The sequence below is a fragment of the Cystoisospora suis genome, assembly GCF_002600585.1.
Source record: "Cystoisospora suis strain Wien I chromosome Unknown contig_3757, whole genome shotgun sequence".
Lineage (NCBI taxonomy): Eukaryota > Apicomplexa > Conoidasida > Eucoccidiorida > Sarcocystidae > Cystoisospora > Cystoisospora suis.
In genome coordinates, this window is record NW_027156552.1 from 9,541 (window position 1) to 25,534 (window position 15,994).

Genomic DNA, 15,994 nt, shown 5'->3' on the forward strand with positions numbered 1-15,994 from the left:
TTGAACTTTTTAATTGCAGCCTTGAATGATTCGACGCAGAAATGGGAATTTGCTTTGCCTGGAGTTTGACGGGCTGCGGAGTCACAAGCGTTGCAGCCGAGGCTCTCGGGGTGGTCACCGAGAGTGAAAATGTATAGAGAATTTTTTTTTGTTACGGACGCGGAAAAGGATACCGTAGTATTGGTTACAGATCTGCATAGTTAAGCCGAGCAAGGAAGGACCGGACAGTTTAAAACATTGGGAGGCCGGCGCCCCGTCACCGACGCTCGAGCGCACGACGCTACAGCTCTTGGAGGGAACTGTGAGGCTGCGTCGTCACTGTTGACATAGTCCGCGTCTGTGAGGCCTGGGGTGTCTGGGCGGGTTCCGGCGCTCGGGCACTGCGGTGAAGTATCTACTTCCGCTGAGGCCAAAGTAGGCCTTTTACTTTGGCCTGTCGTGATCAGCCGCAGCCCGCCGTCAGTCTCTGTTAGGTAACGGCATGTGGTCGCCCTCCCTCATGATAGTCGGCCTCCGGAGAGAAATCGCACACGGTTACTCCGCGAGCCCTGAAATAAGTGCAGTTCACTACATAGCCTTGCTGAATTATGGTTACTGTGTCAGCGGGCCGGTGGGACTCGGAAGGAGTCCACGAAAGTATGCTGTAATGATGGTTTGGGGCGGCGTGTGCTCGACGTGCGCCGTGAATACTAGCGGATATGCCGCTGGTCTCCATTTCAGGAACAGGCCCCTGAACCCGAGCAGCGGCCACTGTGTCGTGCTCGGAAGTGGTTGCGTTGGAAATCAGATCTGTCTTCCGCTACTGGGCGCATCTCTTGACAACGGCGGGTACGTGGAAACAGTTTCGGTGACCATGTGCCTTATCTAGACTCCGCACATATCCCACGTCTTTCTCTCACGCTGCTGCTGAGATCTGTCGAGGCCTTTACACAGTTGCCTCCCGCTGACTCGGATTGTTCTTCTGTCTTGTTTCGTGCCTCTGCTTGTGCTGGGTGTTAGACTCTCTCGGGTAGCAACTCTGACGGGAACCTGTTCCTTCGTGATCTTGTCAATCGGGAGCTGGACGCGCAGCTCTTGACGGAACAGTCTGTTCGTCGTCTCCGTCAGAAGCTGCGGGGCCGTTACTGTTGCATGGAAAAAGCAGATGATGAAGATTTGACCAGAAATCTGCCTTCTGCCTCCGCTGTGGATGCCACACAGTCCTCCACTAGCGGAGCTGAAGGACAGCTAGTAGCAGAAGGTCTGTACGACCCAGTTGAGATCTTTTCTACTTGGGATGACACTGCTCTGTGTCAGTCTCTACCCTTGGTAGACCCTCAAGACATTCAAACGGGGCCACCTGCGTTCCTGATGTCACCGGGCACGCTCGTGGTGTGCCCCGCACCCCTTGTTAGTCACTGGATGACAGAAGTGAAGAAGTGGTTCGACTGGCCGCATTGCGAGGAGAAGAATCGACTAAAAGTAAGCAGGTCGTGGGCCGGTCGGTGCATGCGCGCTGATGAACAGGCCGTAAGCTTTGGCAGGTTCGAGTGGAGACACTTGGTCCTTTTGCTCCGTCGTGCTTCCCCAACCTGTGGGTTGATCCATGCACCTTGTGGTCTCTTACCCGCTCGGCCCCGCGCTGCGGCTTCTTCCTGGGTTGGTCTGTTTCTCCAGAGCAGAGCCTAATTTGAGCCTTCTTCTGCTTTTTGTTGTCGTCATTGCCGACTCCGACTGCAGGTTCTAGTGTTGGAGACCCGAGAAAGCCGGACGGGGCCGTTGCCGAGCCGAGCAGAGCTCGCGGCGTGCCATCTCGTCTTGTGTTCCCATCAGTTCCTGACGTCTGAGTTTCAGCGGTGTCTTCTCGATCCGACGTTGGGCCCCGGCGATGCCTCGGTGTGTGCTAACTCCGGCCCGGTTGTCACGGGTAACGCAGCCTCTTGGTCTAGACAGGGGTTTCACCTCTGTGGGAGGGACGTCGAAGAGACCATGTGGGGGGCTCGAGGGCGCCTCAACCACTCCGCAACCACGACCGCTGTTTTTACTCCCGATCTGATGAATGACGACAAGGGCAGTCCGAGGAAAGCGCGCTGGAAGAAGAGACAAGCACAGGCGGCGACGGGACTCGTAGAAGTGGACGCGGGGTGTACGACTATGCCGACTGAGCGTGAACAGTCTTATGCTGGTTCCACACCAGCCAGGGGGTTGGGCGATGCTGCTGCCGGGGAGTTGTTGCCTTCCGGTATAGCAAGAATTGTGTACGGGAACGGTGGTGTCGAAAGAACAGGACCTGACAGCCTGCAGAATCTCTGCCGACGCCGCAGCGCACTGCTATCCATACACTGGCAGCGGCTTGTAGTAGACGAAGGACACGCGCTGTCGAGGACGACCGCTCAGTATGTGCAGCTCTGTCGCATGATTGTTGCCGACAAGAGGTGAGTTCGATCAAGAAAGAGAGCGAAGCCTTAGCGTCTCTCGCATCAGAGGAATCCTTACTAGGACATTGGGGTTCTCTGGAAAACGCACCGGTTTGTCCTGTTTCCGGGCTGCCGCGGCCCAACGTTATGTTTCATTTGTGTTACGCCTTTGCGTGTGTGTACGTACACACGTGAACATACTGGATGGCACATTGTGTGATCATGCACAATGAAGGTCAACCGCTCACCTCTGTCCCCGCTCTTGGCCTGCCGGGCGTATCTGTTTCCGAGCAGATGGGTGATGACGGGTACGCCAACAAGCAGGCGTTCGCTGAGACACAGCCTCAGTGACCTGACGTCCCTCCTCGAATTCCTTCAACATCCTGTTGCGGATCATTACCCACATGCCGGTAAGCCGAGAGAGTTCCCTTTGTTTGTCTTGCCCTTCGTATTTTTACGCACGACTGCCCGACGTCTCACGTGTCCCCTCGAATGTTTCACGGAGAGGCAGACAACCGATCACAAGTGTGCAGCCGGACTGCTTCACATGCGTAGTCCGCACAGAGCTCTTTACTTGTCTCAAACACCACAGCTGGACGGCTCTGAAATGATCTGTTGTTTACGACACAAGGAGTGTTCCGAACTTCTGCGGAGCTTCGTCTTCTTTTACGGTGTTTCTTGTTGAGATCTAGCCTGGCTGCCACACACCATGTGTCTTGAGAAGCTGGCACTGATTGTTTCGGAATGTGCTTAGGGTTGAACCTGCAGGGTCAGGGTCGGGCCGGAATTTGGGGACACTGACACTAGGTAGTTTCAGCAGTGGTACTACCAAGACCTGTTCCTGTGTTTCACGGCTTTTCAGGAACGATGGGTTCGGCAGTAATCAGTCATCTAAAGGCATCAGTATGCAGACCTCTGGTGGACCACGGGGAAATATCATGCCTGTTTAAGCTGGCTTTGTTACTCAGCACCTGTCTCGTCAGACACACTAAGGAGCAATGCCAGCGTCTGCCACCCTTGAAAGGCCCAACCGTGTACCGGATTGAGCCGACCGACAGAGAACGGGAGACGTACAACGACCTGGTCCAGCTTATGCAGCGGAACCTTTTCTGTACGTACTACTGTCGGAAAAATAAGGTGAGGTGCTAGCCTGTCACGTATGCTCCGCTCGCCAGCGCATGGCGCTATTTGGCCGACAGGAGGGCGACTTTGAGCCCGTACAGAGACAGGCAGCGTTGTTGTGTTCAGACTCGATGAAGTTCGGGCACGCGAGTCGTCCGTCCAACAGATGCACGTGTCAACCGTTTGTAGGCAAGCACCTTGAGCACGGCTGACGCTTGTCTCTCTCGTTCGCGTGTCCGTTCTTCAGTCGAAAGGAGAGGCCAACAAAGAAACGGGCTCACCGATCTTTCCGGCTCGGGACCTGAAATCAAATTTATCACGGGGCCGTTATGAATCCACACCTCCACTCAGGAGACTAAGATACATGCGAGCGCTCTCAAAGGCGGGCCAGCTGGCAGTAGTGAATGATTTTGTTGACGAGGCTCTTGGGTTCGCTCTGGAACTCACGAGCCGTAACTCGCATCTGACGGCGCTGCAGTGGTCCCCGTGGACATTTGTTTTACTTCCACGTCTCCGTGTCTTGCAGGATTCGCTGCTTCATTCAAGCCAACGCGCGCAGGCCCAGACATCTTTGTGGAATCTGCGCTTCAGCTGCACGATCACCTCTGAGGCACACTTGCACGTTCTTGTGAAGTGGCTGGACGAAGCCGTTCAAATGCTCGCAAATAAACATGAGACGTATCACAACGAGTACCCCTACGATTTCCAGTTCGACCGTGTCGTGTACGTTGTTGAGGTGAGGGAAAGATGAAATTGTTTTGTTCTGCTGGTTGGGGAAAGGCAAGACGGAAGTTTAGACTACCGAAGAGTGCGGAAGTAGTCAGAGGGGCTACAGGAAGCTTCACGGGGCTGCCGGGACAATGGAATTCAGGAGGACGTGCAGCCAGCGTAAGCGGCCCTGTCGAAGCTGCGGACAGGATTTATGATACTCCGTACACGGGCGGAGTGCGCACGTGTATAACTCGATACGCAGGTGCAAAACCAGGGCTGCAGTGCGAGCGTAGTCTGACACGAAGAGTTCGTTCTTCCGCCCATCGGGAGACGCTCATTGTCGTGGCGCCCTCCCTGCACTTTGAGCAGAGGTGGCAGAAGAGGGAGATCCTGTTCAACAGAGCGTTGACGTAGTTAACTTGCTGTCGCGTCGACTAACGGACTCTAAATATTTGCAGTCCCTTGCCGGCTGTTCTGGGGCTTCTTCGCAGGTTTATCTGAGGCTGAACAGGCCAGAGCGGACGTACGCTTTCTGTGATATGTGTCGTCAAGCGATCAGGTTTCCTCTTCTGGTCCCTTGCCCCTCTCTCCACCTACTGTGCACCGAGTGCCTCTTTCCACAGATTTTTTCGCACAGCGTAAGACGCAGCTTCATTCCTGGACTGGTGCCCGCCGGCACTCGCGAAGCATATGCGCATGTCTTCCGTTACTCATTCTCTAGAATCTCTGTCTCGTTAGGCAGCCTTCTGTCTGTGTGTCATGTTATGACATGCCGTGACAACCCCTCTAATAAGGAAAAGGCGAGGGTATCTCAGCACCATTTTCTGCGTCCGGGGTTTTCCTGTAGTTACCTTCGTCGGTGGGCTCCCACGTGTAGATCAGATGGCACCTCAGTCAAAGCTATTCTCCTTTCACAGGCACACGTGGACTCCTAGGCACAGGAATACCGATGGCCCTCGGCGACACCGGTGTTGCCTGAAAGGTTTACAATCACGCAACGCCGGTGTTATGTTGCGCGTCTATTTGGAAGGATTTGGCCTTTCCAGTCTCTGAAAAGATGCTGAGTGACTCTCTTGGTGCGCTACTCAAACGCGTTTCTTCAGTGTCGCTGTCTCTTCGGTACCACCCTGTTGTGTTTGCGTGCCGCGGCAGACGGCATAGCCGGTGGGAAAAACAGAGGCCCTAGCGCTGCATGCTGTCCACTCGAGTAAAGCCTGGCTTACTTCGTGGTATGCGCGAGTACATTTGCCGCGCGCCGTTATTTATTTTGCAGCTCTGTAGAAGGCCGCCACTTCGGCACTGCCCGATTTGCTGGCCACTCTGGCCGATCAACGCGGACTTTTTCGATCGACTACAACCTCCTGTTGAGCATAACACAACTTTCGACTGGCCTTTCAAAACTAGCGGTGTACGGGCGAATGCAGAGCTCGATCGTCGGTCACTAATTTTTCAACGGCAGCAGTCGGCACGGAGAGCTGGACTTACAGGGCGCGGGTCGACTGCGCAACGCGCTTCGGCAGGACTGCGGGAAGAGACCTCCCCATCTGTTGCAGGCCTGACTTCATCCCTCTGCAACTCTTCCATTCGGGATCAGAGCACGAGTCAGAACTCATCTCCAACACGGCGTCCTCCCGTAAGCCGTTCCTACCTCCTAAGAGGAAAGTGCATAACCAGTCCCCGAGAGGGTCTTTCGCCTGCTCGGCCTTCCAATGACTCCCCGCTACGCGACGTGGCGCTGCAAGACCGGGCTGCACCTTTAGCGTTCGAGCTGGTGAGCAGGTGGTTCGGTAGAGATGCCCCGTGTGAAGGTAATGGGATGACGAAGAATGGAACAGCGAACAGTACTCTCTCGGCGCCGCAGACACGAGTATTGTCGGAGTTCCGTGTCAGCACCGGTTCGGGGGCAATGGCAGCCTTCGGTAGCTTCTCTTCGGCGCGGCCTGTAGCTCCCGTGTCTCCTGCGGCAGGAGAGAAGCAGTCTGTGTTGGTTAGGAACGAACTGCAAGTTGAAGATGGTGCGGTGCCTCTTCAGCGAACTCTGTCCGCTTCTCAGTTCTGTTGCAGTTCCGGGAGCTACAGAGCTGAGGTGGACAGAAGAGAGCAGCGGAGGACACCGGGGTACCCGCGGTACGTGGATGTGGAAGATGCATTCGCCTTCGACTTCAGAGACGAACGCGAGAAAGACGATACTGATTCCGGTGGTACTCCGCTCCTTAGTAGAGCTCAGAGTCTTTCTTGGGGAGACGACTGCCTGAGCCGGAGCTTACTGGCTCCTGCGGGGAGTGACCAGAAGCGGGCCCCGTCGCACGTTGTGCCGGGAAGCTCGCGTAGCGTGTACGACTGCCGGAGTTCATTACTGTCACAGACCAGGTGGGCAGGTACGAGCGGTCCAGCTGCACGGCGTGAAGCCACTCTGCTCAGTCTGCTTTTGCGCGGAGGCGTCTCAACGAAGGAGGTTCTGGAGCAGTTCGACGATGCGGAGATTGATGAGGAAGACGCGGTATTCTTTAGGTCCAGTAAAAATGTGCTTGTGGTTCGTCGGATCCTCAATATAATCTATTCAGGAGAGTTTGCGCAGAACAACATCCCAGATCACCTGCTAGAACAACAAGCAGATCGACCAGGCGGCGTCGGACGTCTCGCGACGAGCTCACTTTTTGGACCGGGTAGTGAAGCCGTGGATCAAGGGAAGGCTGTTGCGCGCCCGGAGGAGACTGACGAACCTCCGTCGCAGAAGAAAGTTCGCTTCGGGCTCGAGACGGGCACGTCTGTCGGCGTTTTCGCTGTGAAGGAGAGCCCGGGGAGTTCACCGGTGAGTTCACCGGACAGCGCTTTGGTTAGAGCGGACGACACGAAGGAATGTGGCTGCCTGGGCTCGGTTGCGAGAGCGATTACAAGTAATTGTACCAGGTTTTCTGTCGAGGAAGCTGTACGGGAGACTCAGTACCATGGTATACACAGACCCAGGGGGTCTGTGGCTGCTGATGTACAACAAGGGGCACCGGTGCAGGCCCAAGATGGCTCAGAGCGGAGGAACGAACCGGGTGGAAATACCCTAAGGACAGCGCTCAAGAAGAGAATAGAACCGATTTGCCGGGAAAGGGGGCAGCAGCGGATGCGCAGGTGTCCCAAAATCATCGTCTGCTCGTCTCTGTGGGAGAATTTGTTCCTTCTGGGTTGTTTTCTGGAGAAGCACGGCGTCAAGTGCTGTCATTTTTATGAAAAGGTGCGTTCGGGTGTGCAGGCCCGGGTCGAGTGGAGCGTGCATCAAATGGCGGATGTCTTGCTGCTGTAGGCGTTCAGACCACAGCTTGGGTTCGCACTCAAGAACGGGGTTCTCTGCTTCGTATGGGGTCGATTTTGCTGGCGATGCAGCGCTCATTTTGTTTCCACGGTCGGATAGTGAGCACAGCTCTCCCCATCTAGCTTCATTCTTAGTTAGTTCTCGTGGCACCGACTCAGGGACTGGTAGTGGGTTGTTCGTCACTCGATAAGAGCACATTACTACTGACCGTGCGTATGCGCTTCGGCGCGGTCTCCCGGTTCCTCCTCTGTGAGACCAGTTGGTTAAACTGGCTTGCCGGGGAAGACTGAGTGTGTCAGTACGCCCTTGCTTGGCAGCAAGTGTGGGGATCCATGCTTTTTATTTTCTTCTGCGCCCTTTTGCCTTTCTGAAGGGTCATAACGTACTAATTGTGTGTATTCGTGGGGGTGTTTCAGATGCAAGACAAATCGAAACGGGTGGACGCTTTGAAGAGGTTCCAGCACGATACGGAGACAATGGTTCTCCTGCTTTCAACCCAGCTGGGTGCCCACGGGCTCGACCTCAGTTGCGCATCACATATTCTACTCCCCGATCCCCCGACGGATCCCAATGTCGAGCAGCAGGTGAGCGTTTTTGTGTAAGGAGTTCCAGGACGACAGCTTTGGTTGATGGCCGCGAGAGGCACACGGGATACTGCTACCTCTCCTCGGATCCTTGCAACCCCCCGGGATCTGGAAAGGGCGGCATCGCCCCATCGTAGGCATTCTTCAGTCTGCATGGATCAGCAAGACAGTGGGGAGTCAGGTAGGTACAACGAGGTCTGGTGGGGCCTGCCACCGCCTTCACCTGATCAGCCTCGTCCCACTACCGCGCGTTCGAAGTAGGTCTTTACACCCGTACAGCTTGTGTTGCCCTTGTCCCGACTCGCCATTCAAGAATCACAGTGTGAAGCTAGGGCGAAGCAGACTAGGGGCGGTCTCACATACCAAGCTGATCCACGCCTACAGTCACAATCTCCAGTATTCTCGGTCTTAACTCGGCTGATCGGGTAGCCGCTTCTGTTGTCTCAGGTCATTTCAAGAGCGCACCGCATGGGCGCTCTGAAAGACGTGCACGTAGAGGTCTTTATACTTAAGGACACTGTGGAGGAGACGATCTTGCAGCTGCGGGGTGTCTGGACTACGCCAACGGACGACAACGGCAGCGAGGGGAATGCAGACGAAGTAAGTCGTGCGTGTGGTGCGTTTGGTTCCGCAAACTTAGGTTCGACCTACATTGTTCACGTTACACCCTACTGTTGTCTGAGTCTGCTTGGCTGAGAAAAGCAGCTGTCTTCTTTGTGGCCACTACTCAGCAGCTGATTGTTATCATCGAGATCACCTCATTTCTCTTTGGTCTCCATCGCTATATCAGGCATTTTTTTGGTTGTTGCGCAGCAATGGTCATTGCTCATTCAAACAATTTCCGTGGCTGTGGCTCCCTGGGAACGTAACAAAACACCTCATGGAACACGAGTGGCGCTTGCCCCCGTTTATGGTGTTTAACAAGCTAGCCCACTACTTTGTTAGAACCGTTGCACAATACTGTACTCTGTCAGGATAACTGACTCAGGTGAGTACAGCGTGCCCTCCTTCGTGGAGGCGAGTCTGGTATGTATCCAGGCGGCCGTCACGCACACGCTTCCATATTCTGCCCCCAGTCGTGGCTTCACTGAACCTACTTTTCGTGCGCCAGTGCGTCTGGGCGATTCCTTCGACTCACATGATTCGGGGTGGGGGCGCGTGAAGGTAATGGATTCCATCACAGCTCATGATTTCCGAACTGTATGCGCTTCCTCTGGAGATATTGCTTGCTCCTCTACTGTAGGCGCTTCGTACTTGAGAAACCACGAGAACAACCACGCAGATGCGCGTCCGCCTATTTCTCTGCTCTGAGGGGCTCGCGTACTCTCATTTCCCGTCCATCGATCTTGGTCTTGCTGCTCAACTTTGGCGTGGCTGCTTGTTTCCTTTCATGCCGAACGTTTTCCTGGAAACCAGTTCATCAGCCATACGCTTTTTCCCAGCTTCCCACCCCTGCTGTGCCTTCGAATTCTGCAGTGTCTGCTCACAAAGTGATTCCGTGGAGAGACACGCGGGTTGCGTTGTGGCTCTCCGTCCATCGCCGTTTTGGGTTCCGTCCTCTCTGTAGTTTGAGATGCGGTTGTGCCGTACAACGCGCAGCTAAAGGAGCTGCTCGGCTCGCTCTCACTGCAATCGTGCGGGTGCTGTTTCTTTCGCCTCGTTCTAGGCGGGCTCGGTTGACTTGTTTGAGGAACCGTTCTTCTTCGGTACAAGGGTCTCCGAAGGCAGTACAGACCGACATTCAGCTGCTGTGAACAGTGACACCTCTGCCGGTCCTAGTGGGCGCTCCTCAAGACGCGGTGCCACTAATCGTTCGAGGGGCTCGGGTGCCTCGGGAACTCAGACGCATCTGCGTAAGAAGGATGCGAAAGGGAGGGACCGGAGTCCATTCTTAGACAGCGGACAGGGTTCCAAGAGCGACGCGTCCTCTCGCGGAAATTCGGTGTCTAGAAATTCATTACAACCGAGTAGGTCTGAGGTGCCACATAGAACAGGTCAGTTCCTGAGGTTTGATGCGTCACACGACACCAGAGACACCGACTGCATTTTCGGACCGTCTTCTCCGTTTCACCTAGTCTCCCAAGTGTACCTGCGAACCACTCCGTACTGCGTGTGTAGGTTGGTTTGCTGCGGCCTCCTAGCTGACTCGCTGAGAATCTCGTTGCGGAACGGCTAGGTTGTACTGGTCGCCTGTGTTATACTCACCAGCCAGCACCTCTAGACTCCCGAAGGGCAGCAGCCTTCACAGCCGTGCGTGCACGGCTCATATTGAGAACGGCGAGGATTCGGAGGTGAAAGGCACTGACATTGTTTCTGCAGGCAGTAAAGCCAGTTGTAGTTCCCGGTTGAGAACAGTCAGTAACTCCGCACTTTGGTTCACACTGTGTGTCGCCGCTCGTCTTCGCTGTCGAGGCCATGACCGTTTTTATTCTCCTGTCATCACTCTGTAGACTGGACAGAGCTGACTGGAAAAAGAGATGGCCGTGTTTGGTGCGAGCTGGCTTGCCTGTGAGCCAGATTTCTTGCTTGATGTCACCCGTGCTCTCCTGTCATGCGACTCTGGGGAACGAAGTGAGACAGCCTCATCTGACATCTGTAGTTCTGTAGTTTAGAAGATGAATTCACGGGCTGGCTCCGCTCCTCAGGCGGGTCGGCTGTGAGGCGTCTCCCTACCCAATGTGTGCGTGTTGCGCTCGTGTACTGTTTTACTTCTGCAGCGTCCGAGATGTTGCCGCTGCCGTCGTCGGCTCGTAGTCAGTTTCCTCTCACGTGCCTAGGCATGCAACCCAGCTGGCGGGAAATGCATGAGGAGGCGGCCGGGCTCGGAGAGGGCATTCAAAAGCAGACAGAGTATCTTCTTCGGACGCTACGGACTGTGAGAAGACCTGGGTGAGCTTTATGAACTGCCCTTTTGCTGTGAGAACGACCGCCCCTTCCGCTGTCTCTCTATTAACACAAGACGGATAATTGCAACAAGCATTACCCAGTAAAGGCAAAGCTGGTTGGTGATGTTGACAAAAGAGTGCACACACCAGTAACTTGTCTTAGTGGATGCTGAACGGGACTGTCTGAAGGATTTTTTTTTTTTGCATTCGGACACGACTGCACAACTGACGGAAAGCGACCAGGACGACATTCAAATGTCGGTGTCTGAGGAGAAACACTAATCACCTGTTTGCACGTCCTTGGTGGACCCGCCGGGCTGGCAGTATCGCAGGGTTATCAGAAGATCCGCCCAGACAGAGAAGTGTGGAAGGCGTTGTCGTGGCTCAGTTACTCCGGCAGGGCAAGAGGCTGTTCGCGTGTCCCCAATCCTGGAAGACGTTGTCTAGCTACGGTGGTTTACCACGAGAATGAAATTGATTGTGAAAGAGAACGAGTGTTTGACGGAACCCTGGGCAGCACCGTTTACCTTGCTTCGAATTGAAAGCATATACGAGCTCAGGAACGGTTCGAACCCCAGGTGTCAGGTGGGGCACGCCATGTTCAGATGATTGAAATTGGACCCGACAACGTATGCTGCGAGGCTGTAGTCGAAAGTTCACGACGAGATGCCTACCGACGGAAGGGAGGGGTAAGAAGATTGACCAAATTTCCACAGCCCGCGGCCTGCTTTTGCTCGTTTCCTGGAAACGGGTTTCGTATCAAGTTAAGATGTCAGGCGGCTGCAGTGGACAGCATCTGAGTATTTACATTGAGCTGGATCGGTCTGGCGGGTGTACATAGCGCCTCCCCAACGGTGGCTCCCACTTAGCGGAAGCATGCTGCTGCCCAGGGGAGGGCAGTCATTCCATATGTAGGAGGGCTTCTGCCAGTTGTGTGCCCGAGTAGCGCAGGCTGTCCGCATGGGCTCTGTCTGTGGTAGGAGCCTGAACCTGTCATTGTTTTGCACGCTTTCGCTTCAGCTGGCTCGCACGACCGCTCGGATCCGATTTGCAGGATGATGGGAAGGAGTATTTGAAGACGGGCCGAGGAACTCAGTGATGGCTTGAGGAACAAACCTTAAAAGTCGTATGACAGTGATATACCGTGCTTTATATGCACAGAATTTACTACACAACCTTGATGCAGTGAGGGACGTAATTAATGCTTGTACGGTTTCTACTTACTTGGCTCCTCACTTCAAGTTGAGGAGTCCTCTGTTTGGAGCTTTGTACCGTTATTTGAGGCAGTGAACCCTCTAGCGTACGAACTCTAAGTTGTGGCAGCTGCAACGCACTCTGCGACCTTCACATTTCACAAGTACGAGAGCGAATCATTGGCCTTAAGCTGCTTCACCGGGACTGGCGCGTTCCGATGGGTGGATGCAGTTCACATCCGACACTCTCACTTACAGCGTAGAGCTCCACCAGCACCCTAAATCTCAGACCCCGCTAGACGGAAGACCTCGCCATTGCGGCTAGGATGCGCGCCCGGGTGGCTGGCGCACGACGTGCAAGGCTCCCTTCAGGTGCCCAACAAACGGAGTCTCGGCCCAGAGCGTCATTTCAAGAGCCAAAGGGATGTGCGAATGCAACGGAAACATAGACCGTGAACACTGAGTCACAAGATCTTTCCTAAGGGTGGGGAGGCTTTCCACTTAGCAGGCTGCTCCGCTGTTTTTATCTCTTCTCCGTGCCCGAATTCGTTCCTAGCTGGGTCGTTTGTTCAAGATTGGACAGCGAACGCACCTCGTCTGGTTTGCACAGATCTGTACGGTCTCCTGTCGTGGGTATAGTCCCGTCCACTTATTTTGTCCATATGAGCGGGACTTACTTTAGCTAAAGCCTCGGAGATACACGTGTGAGATGTTACGCCCGCCGAAGGAAAAAAGTACTCCGTGAGTCCTCCAGGACTTGATGCAGCGCCGACAGTCGCATTCCGATTCGCCTCGATGGCGTAACGACAGACTACGTTGCGGAACAGACCTGCTGCCCAAGTTAAGCCGACAAGGCGGTCTAACAACTGCTTGAGACGGAAGAAAAATACATGGAACAGTGGCTTTCAGTGACACGCCACTGAACATCCGAGCGTCCGTCGGGATCAATTTCTAGCTGTGAGCGCGACGTCTGTATCAAAGTACCGCAACTCTGCTGCGTACCCTTGTGAATCTCAGGCCCACGCTCCCCCCTCGACAAGCCGATAGTCAGACACGGAAGTAAAGACTCCCGGCTGCTACTTCAGAGAGCGCTATTTTATGAAGCAAGAATCTCGAGCGCCGGACCGTCACTGGCGCTTACACCTGGCTGTTCACCTCCCCGGGATAACACCTGCTGGGCTGTAGGGTGAAAGGTAGCGGCTGAGTCAAGATGACGCAGCAGCTCAGTAGCAGAGTCTTGTGCGACGCCTCCAATAGAACAGGGGAGGTTGCTTCGGCGACTGGTCTCCGGCAATGTTCGTATCGGGGCGCTAGGCAAGCTTGCCATCCGTCTGCAGGTTCTACCCGATGCGAAGTTCATTGATACGTTCCTTTCGTCTTTGAATCTGGGATGGCGAGAAGATCCAGGATTGCCTCATTTGCGACTCCCCTTTCCCTCCTTCACGGCTTCTATGGACTTCACTGGGACTACCAACCGCGACCTTGCTGCGCCTGGTCGGAGTCGCTCAGGTAGAGGGTGACTTCGCCCTTCTGTGAGCTAATGAACAGAGCGCCCTGCCCGCGTGCAGCTTTCGAACTCTGAGATGCTTGCGCCCTGTCAGATAGCTCGACTTCTTCTGGCATAGTTCTTGAGCTGTTTGGTTCTCTCGTCCGCGCTAGTGATGGAAGGCTGTCGAGTCGCCCCACCAGCCGCATGCATTGGCTGGTTCGACGGCTTTTCTCATCCGGTTTGGCTACTCGGACTTTCCCTTCTCCTTAACAGGCATCGCACTCGCTTTGACGGGCCGCCGCCTTCATCTGCTGTTTAGGTGCGCACTTGGCCCCTTTTCTGTACCTCTTTTCCAGTCTGGCCTCCTACTGCTGCAGGGCCACTGCAGAGTCCTTCTGCAAACAAGGGGAGTTACTGCGGCTGTCCACGCTGCAGGTGATGCAAAGCGGTCGAGCCTCCAGGTCAAAGTTTTTTTTTTCCTTGTTCCCGCGGTGCATTCTTTGCGTTCCCGGGGTGCATGAGAAGCTCTTGTGCATGCCAAGATCCCGTCGGGACGGATGGTTTGCAAAAGGTACTTCTTCTGTCGCTAGTTGACTGTGCCGCAGAGGCACGCTCCCGGATACTCCTCGTGTCGCAGTGAAACGGTTTTAGCCTGCAAGGATGGCTGTGTAGTCTTGTTACTATAGAACGGCTTTAGCCGAGAAGAAAGTTGGCTGTCTAGTCTCGTTAGTACTCTCTCCCGAGGTGCTTGGACGTCATTCTGCAGCCTTGCAGAGACTCCACTCCGTTCTGCAAGACGGGGTCGGCAAGCGAAGTGGAGTGGTCGGTTTTTTTGTTTTCTCTCTTTGAATGGCCGCGGTCCCTGATCTATTCGACGCGTAGCCGTTCGAAAGGAAGGAACTGTCTCTGGCGTGCGGCCCCAGCCTAGCTTGGCAAGAAGTCGTTCCTCGGCGGAGCCTCGCAACCCCCCTGTGCCGGCTTTCTGAAAACTTTCGACTCTTTCTTTCTTGTCCGTGCATCATTCGAGCACGCCAGCCTGAAATGAACTCAACGTAGTCCTGCGATTCTCTTTTTCTGGAAGTCTCTGTTACATGTTCGTCAATTACTACTCAAAGTCCCTCCAAGACGTGTCCCACCGTCCCCTACTCTGCCGATGGTTCACACGACTTCTCCAAAGCTTTCTCGAATGCCTCGCGAGTAATTCTTCTGCGTCATTGCGAGTTAGCTTACGAGGTGGTTTTCTTCTGTCTAACGTTTCAAACCGCGGTTCGCCATCGTGTTATAGTGTCTGAATGTGATGGGTTGAGCCTTGTCGCGTCTTCTGGGATGGAGATGCGATTCACCTTGAGGTCTACCTCACCGCGCAGGTTTCAATACAGAGGGGAGACGGGCTGCTCTGTTGCTAGTTTCCGGCAACACCTCTTTGATATGCGAAGTGCAATCACAGCGACTGTCCCGAGAGCACACTGGGATGGGAAAGGGAGGTTGTAGCCTCAGGGGTGATTCGCCTCAGATCGACAAAAGATGTCTGTTCTGAAAAGTTTCTAGTGCTTGCGTGCGTCCCAGTGTCGGAATGGCCTCACGAGAGGAAGTATCAGGATCTACAGGGGTTGGCCACTTGCCCACCGCGCTCCCGGGGGACCGGAGTGCGGTGCTCTCTGATACCTGGCCCTCTAGAGAGAGCCATCGTCTTTTTCGTTCTGGAAACGGCAGTGAGGACTATGGTCAGGACCAGCTGTCGCCTTTCCAGCAGAAGGTGCAGAAACTACGGGAACGTCGCCATCATTTGCGGTCCAGGCTTCGTCTGAAAAGGTCCCAGTTCTCCGCCTCCCGCAGGCGGAACACACGAGAAAGGGATGCATCCGCAGAGCACCCAGACGGGGAAGGGGTCATACAGCGTCCGGAAGAGGAGGAGGAGCCCACATCGCATCTGAGCGCATCGCCTTTACCCGGTACGAGGCCTGCGGGTCGCCCCTCTCCGTCAGCAGGGGCTGGGCGGAGCGAGCGGCGGAGGAAGTCGAGCTTGCTGTTCTCGTCCAGGCAGGACCACGAAGCGCGGAAGCGTAGAGACGGCGAGAGGGAGGGTATCGGCGATGCAAGACGGAAAGGAAGAAGAGCGGGACGTTGGGGCGGGGCAGCGTCTTTCCTTTGGTGTCCGAGCCTCGTAAAGAAACCACCTGCAGTTGGGGCTTGTCTGGCAGCCGGTGTGCCCGGGGTCTCCTCAGGCAGAGGTCGAGGGAAAGTCCTATCTGGGGTAGGGGGACTTGAAGTGAAGAGCGTGGCGGATGAGACCCCGGGCACACCGGCTGC

The 15,994-nt window shown here is 55.0% G+C and overlaps 2 protein-coding genes across 2 annotated transcripts in view; both read left to right on the forward strand.

Moving 5' to 3' along the window:
* The window catches only part of CSUI_007225 (swi2 snf2-containing protein), a 19,409-nt gene extending 7,221 nt beyond the window's left edge, over positions 1–12,188 (forward strand). Inside the window, exons 5-16 of the mRNA XM_068067375.1 lie at positions 1,000–1,461; positions 1,720–2,414; positions 2,691–2,806; positions 3,259–3,533; positions 4,045–4,254; positions 4,721–4,867; positions 5,503–7,455; positions 7,950–8,117; positions 8,565–8,717; positions 9,784–10,111; positions 10,835–11,691; positions 12,023–12,188. Of these exons, the coding sequence (XP_067920648.1) occupies positions 1,000–1,461; positions 1,720–2,414; positions 2,691–2,806; positions 3,259–3,533; positions 4,045–4,254; positions 4,721–4,867; positions 5,503–7,455; positions 7,950–8,117; positions 8,565–8,717; positions 9,784–10,111; positions 10,835–11,010 (4,683 nt within the window). The 3' untranslated portion in view covers positions 11,011–11,691; positions 12,023–12,188. The remainder of the gene's footprint in view (positions 1–999; positions 1,462–1,719; positions 2,415–2,690; positions 2,807–3,258; positions 3,534–4,044; positions 4,255–4,720; positions 4,868–5,502; positions 7,456–7,949; positions 8,118–8,564; positions 8,718–9,783; positions 10,112–10,834; positions 11,692–12,022) is intronic.
* Positions 12,189–13,975: 1,787 nt separating this feature from the next.
* Positions 13,976–15,971, forward strand: CSUI_007226 (uncharacterized protein; the record flags this gene model as incomplete). Its single annotated transcript, XM_068067376.1, has 1 exon — positions 13,976–15,971. A coding segment is annotated over exon 1 (714 nt), but the record flags the coding sequence as incomplete, so codon positions are not given.
* Positions 15,972–15,994: the final 23 nt, after the last annotated feature.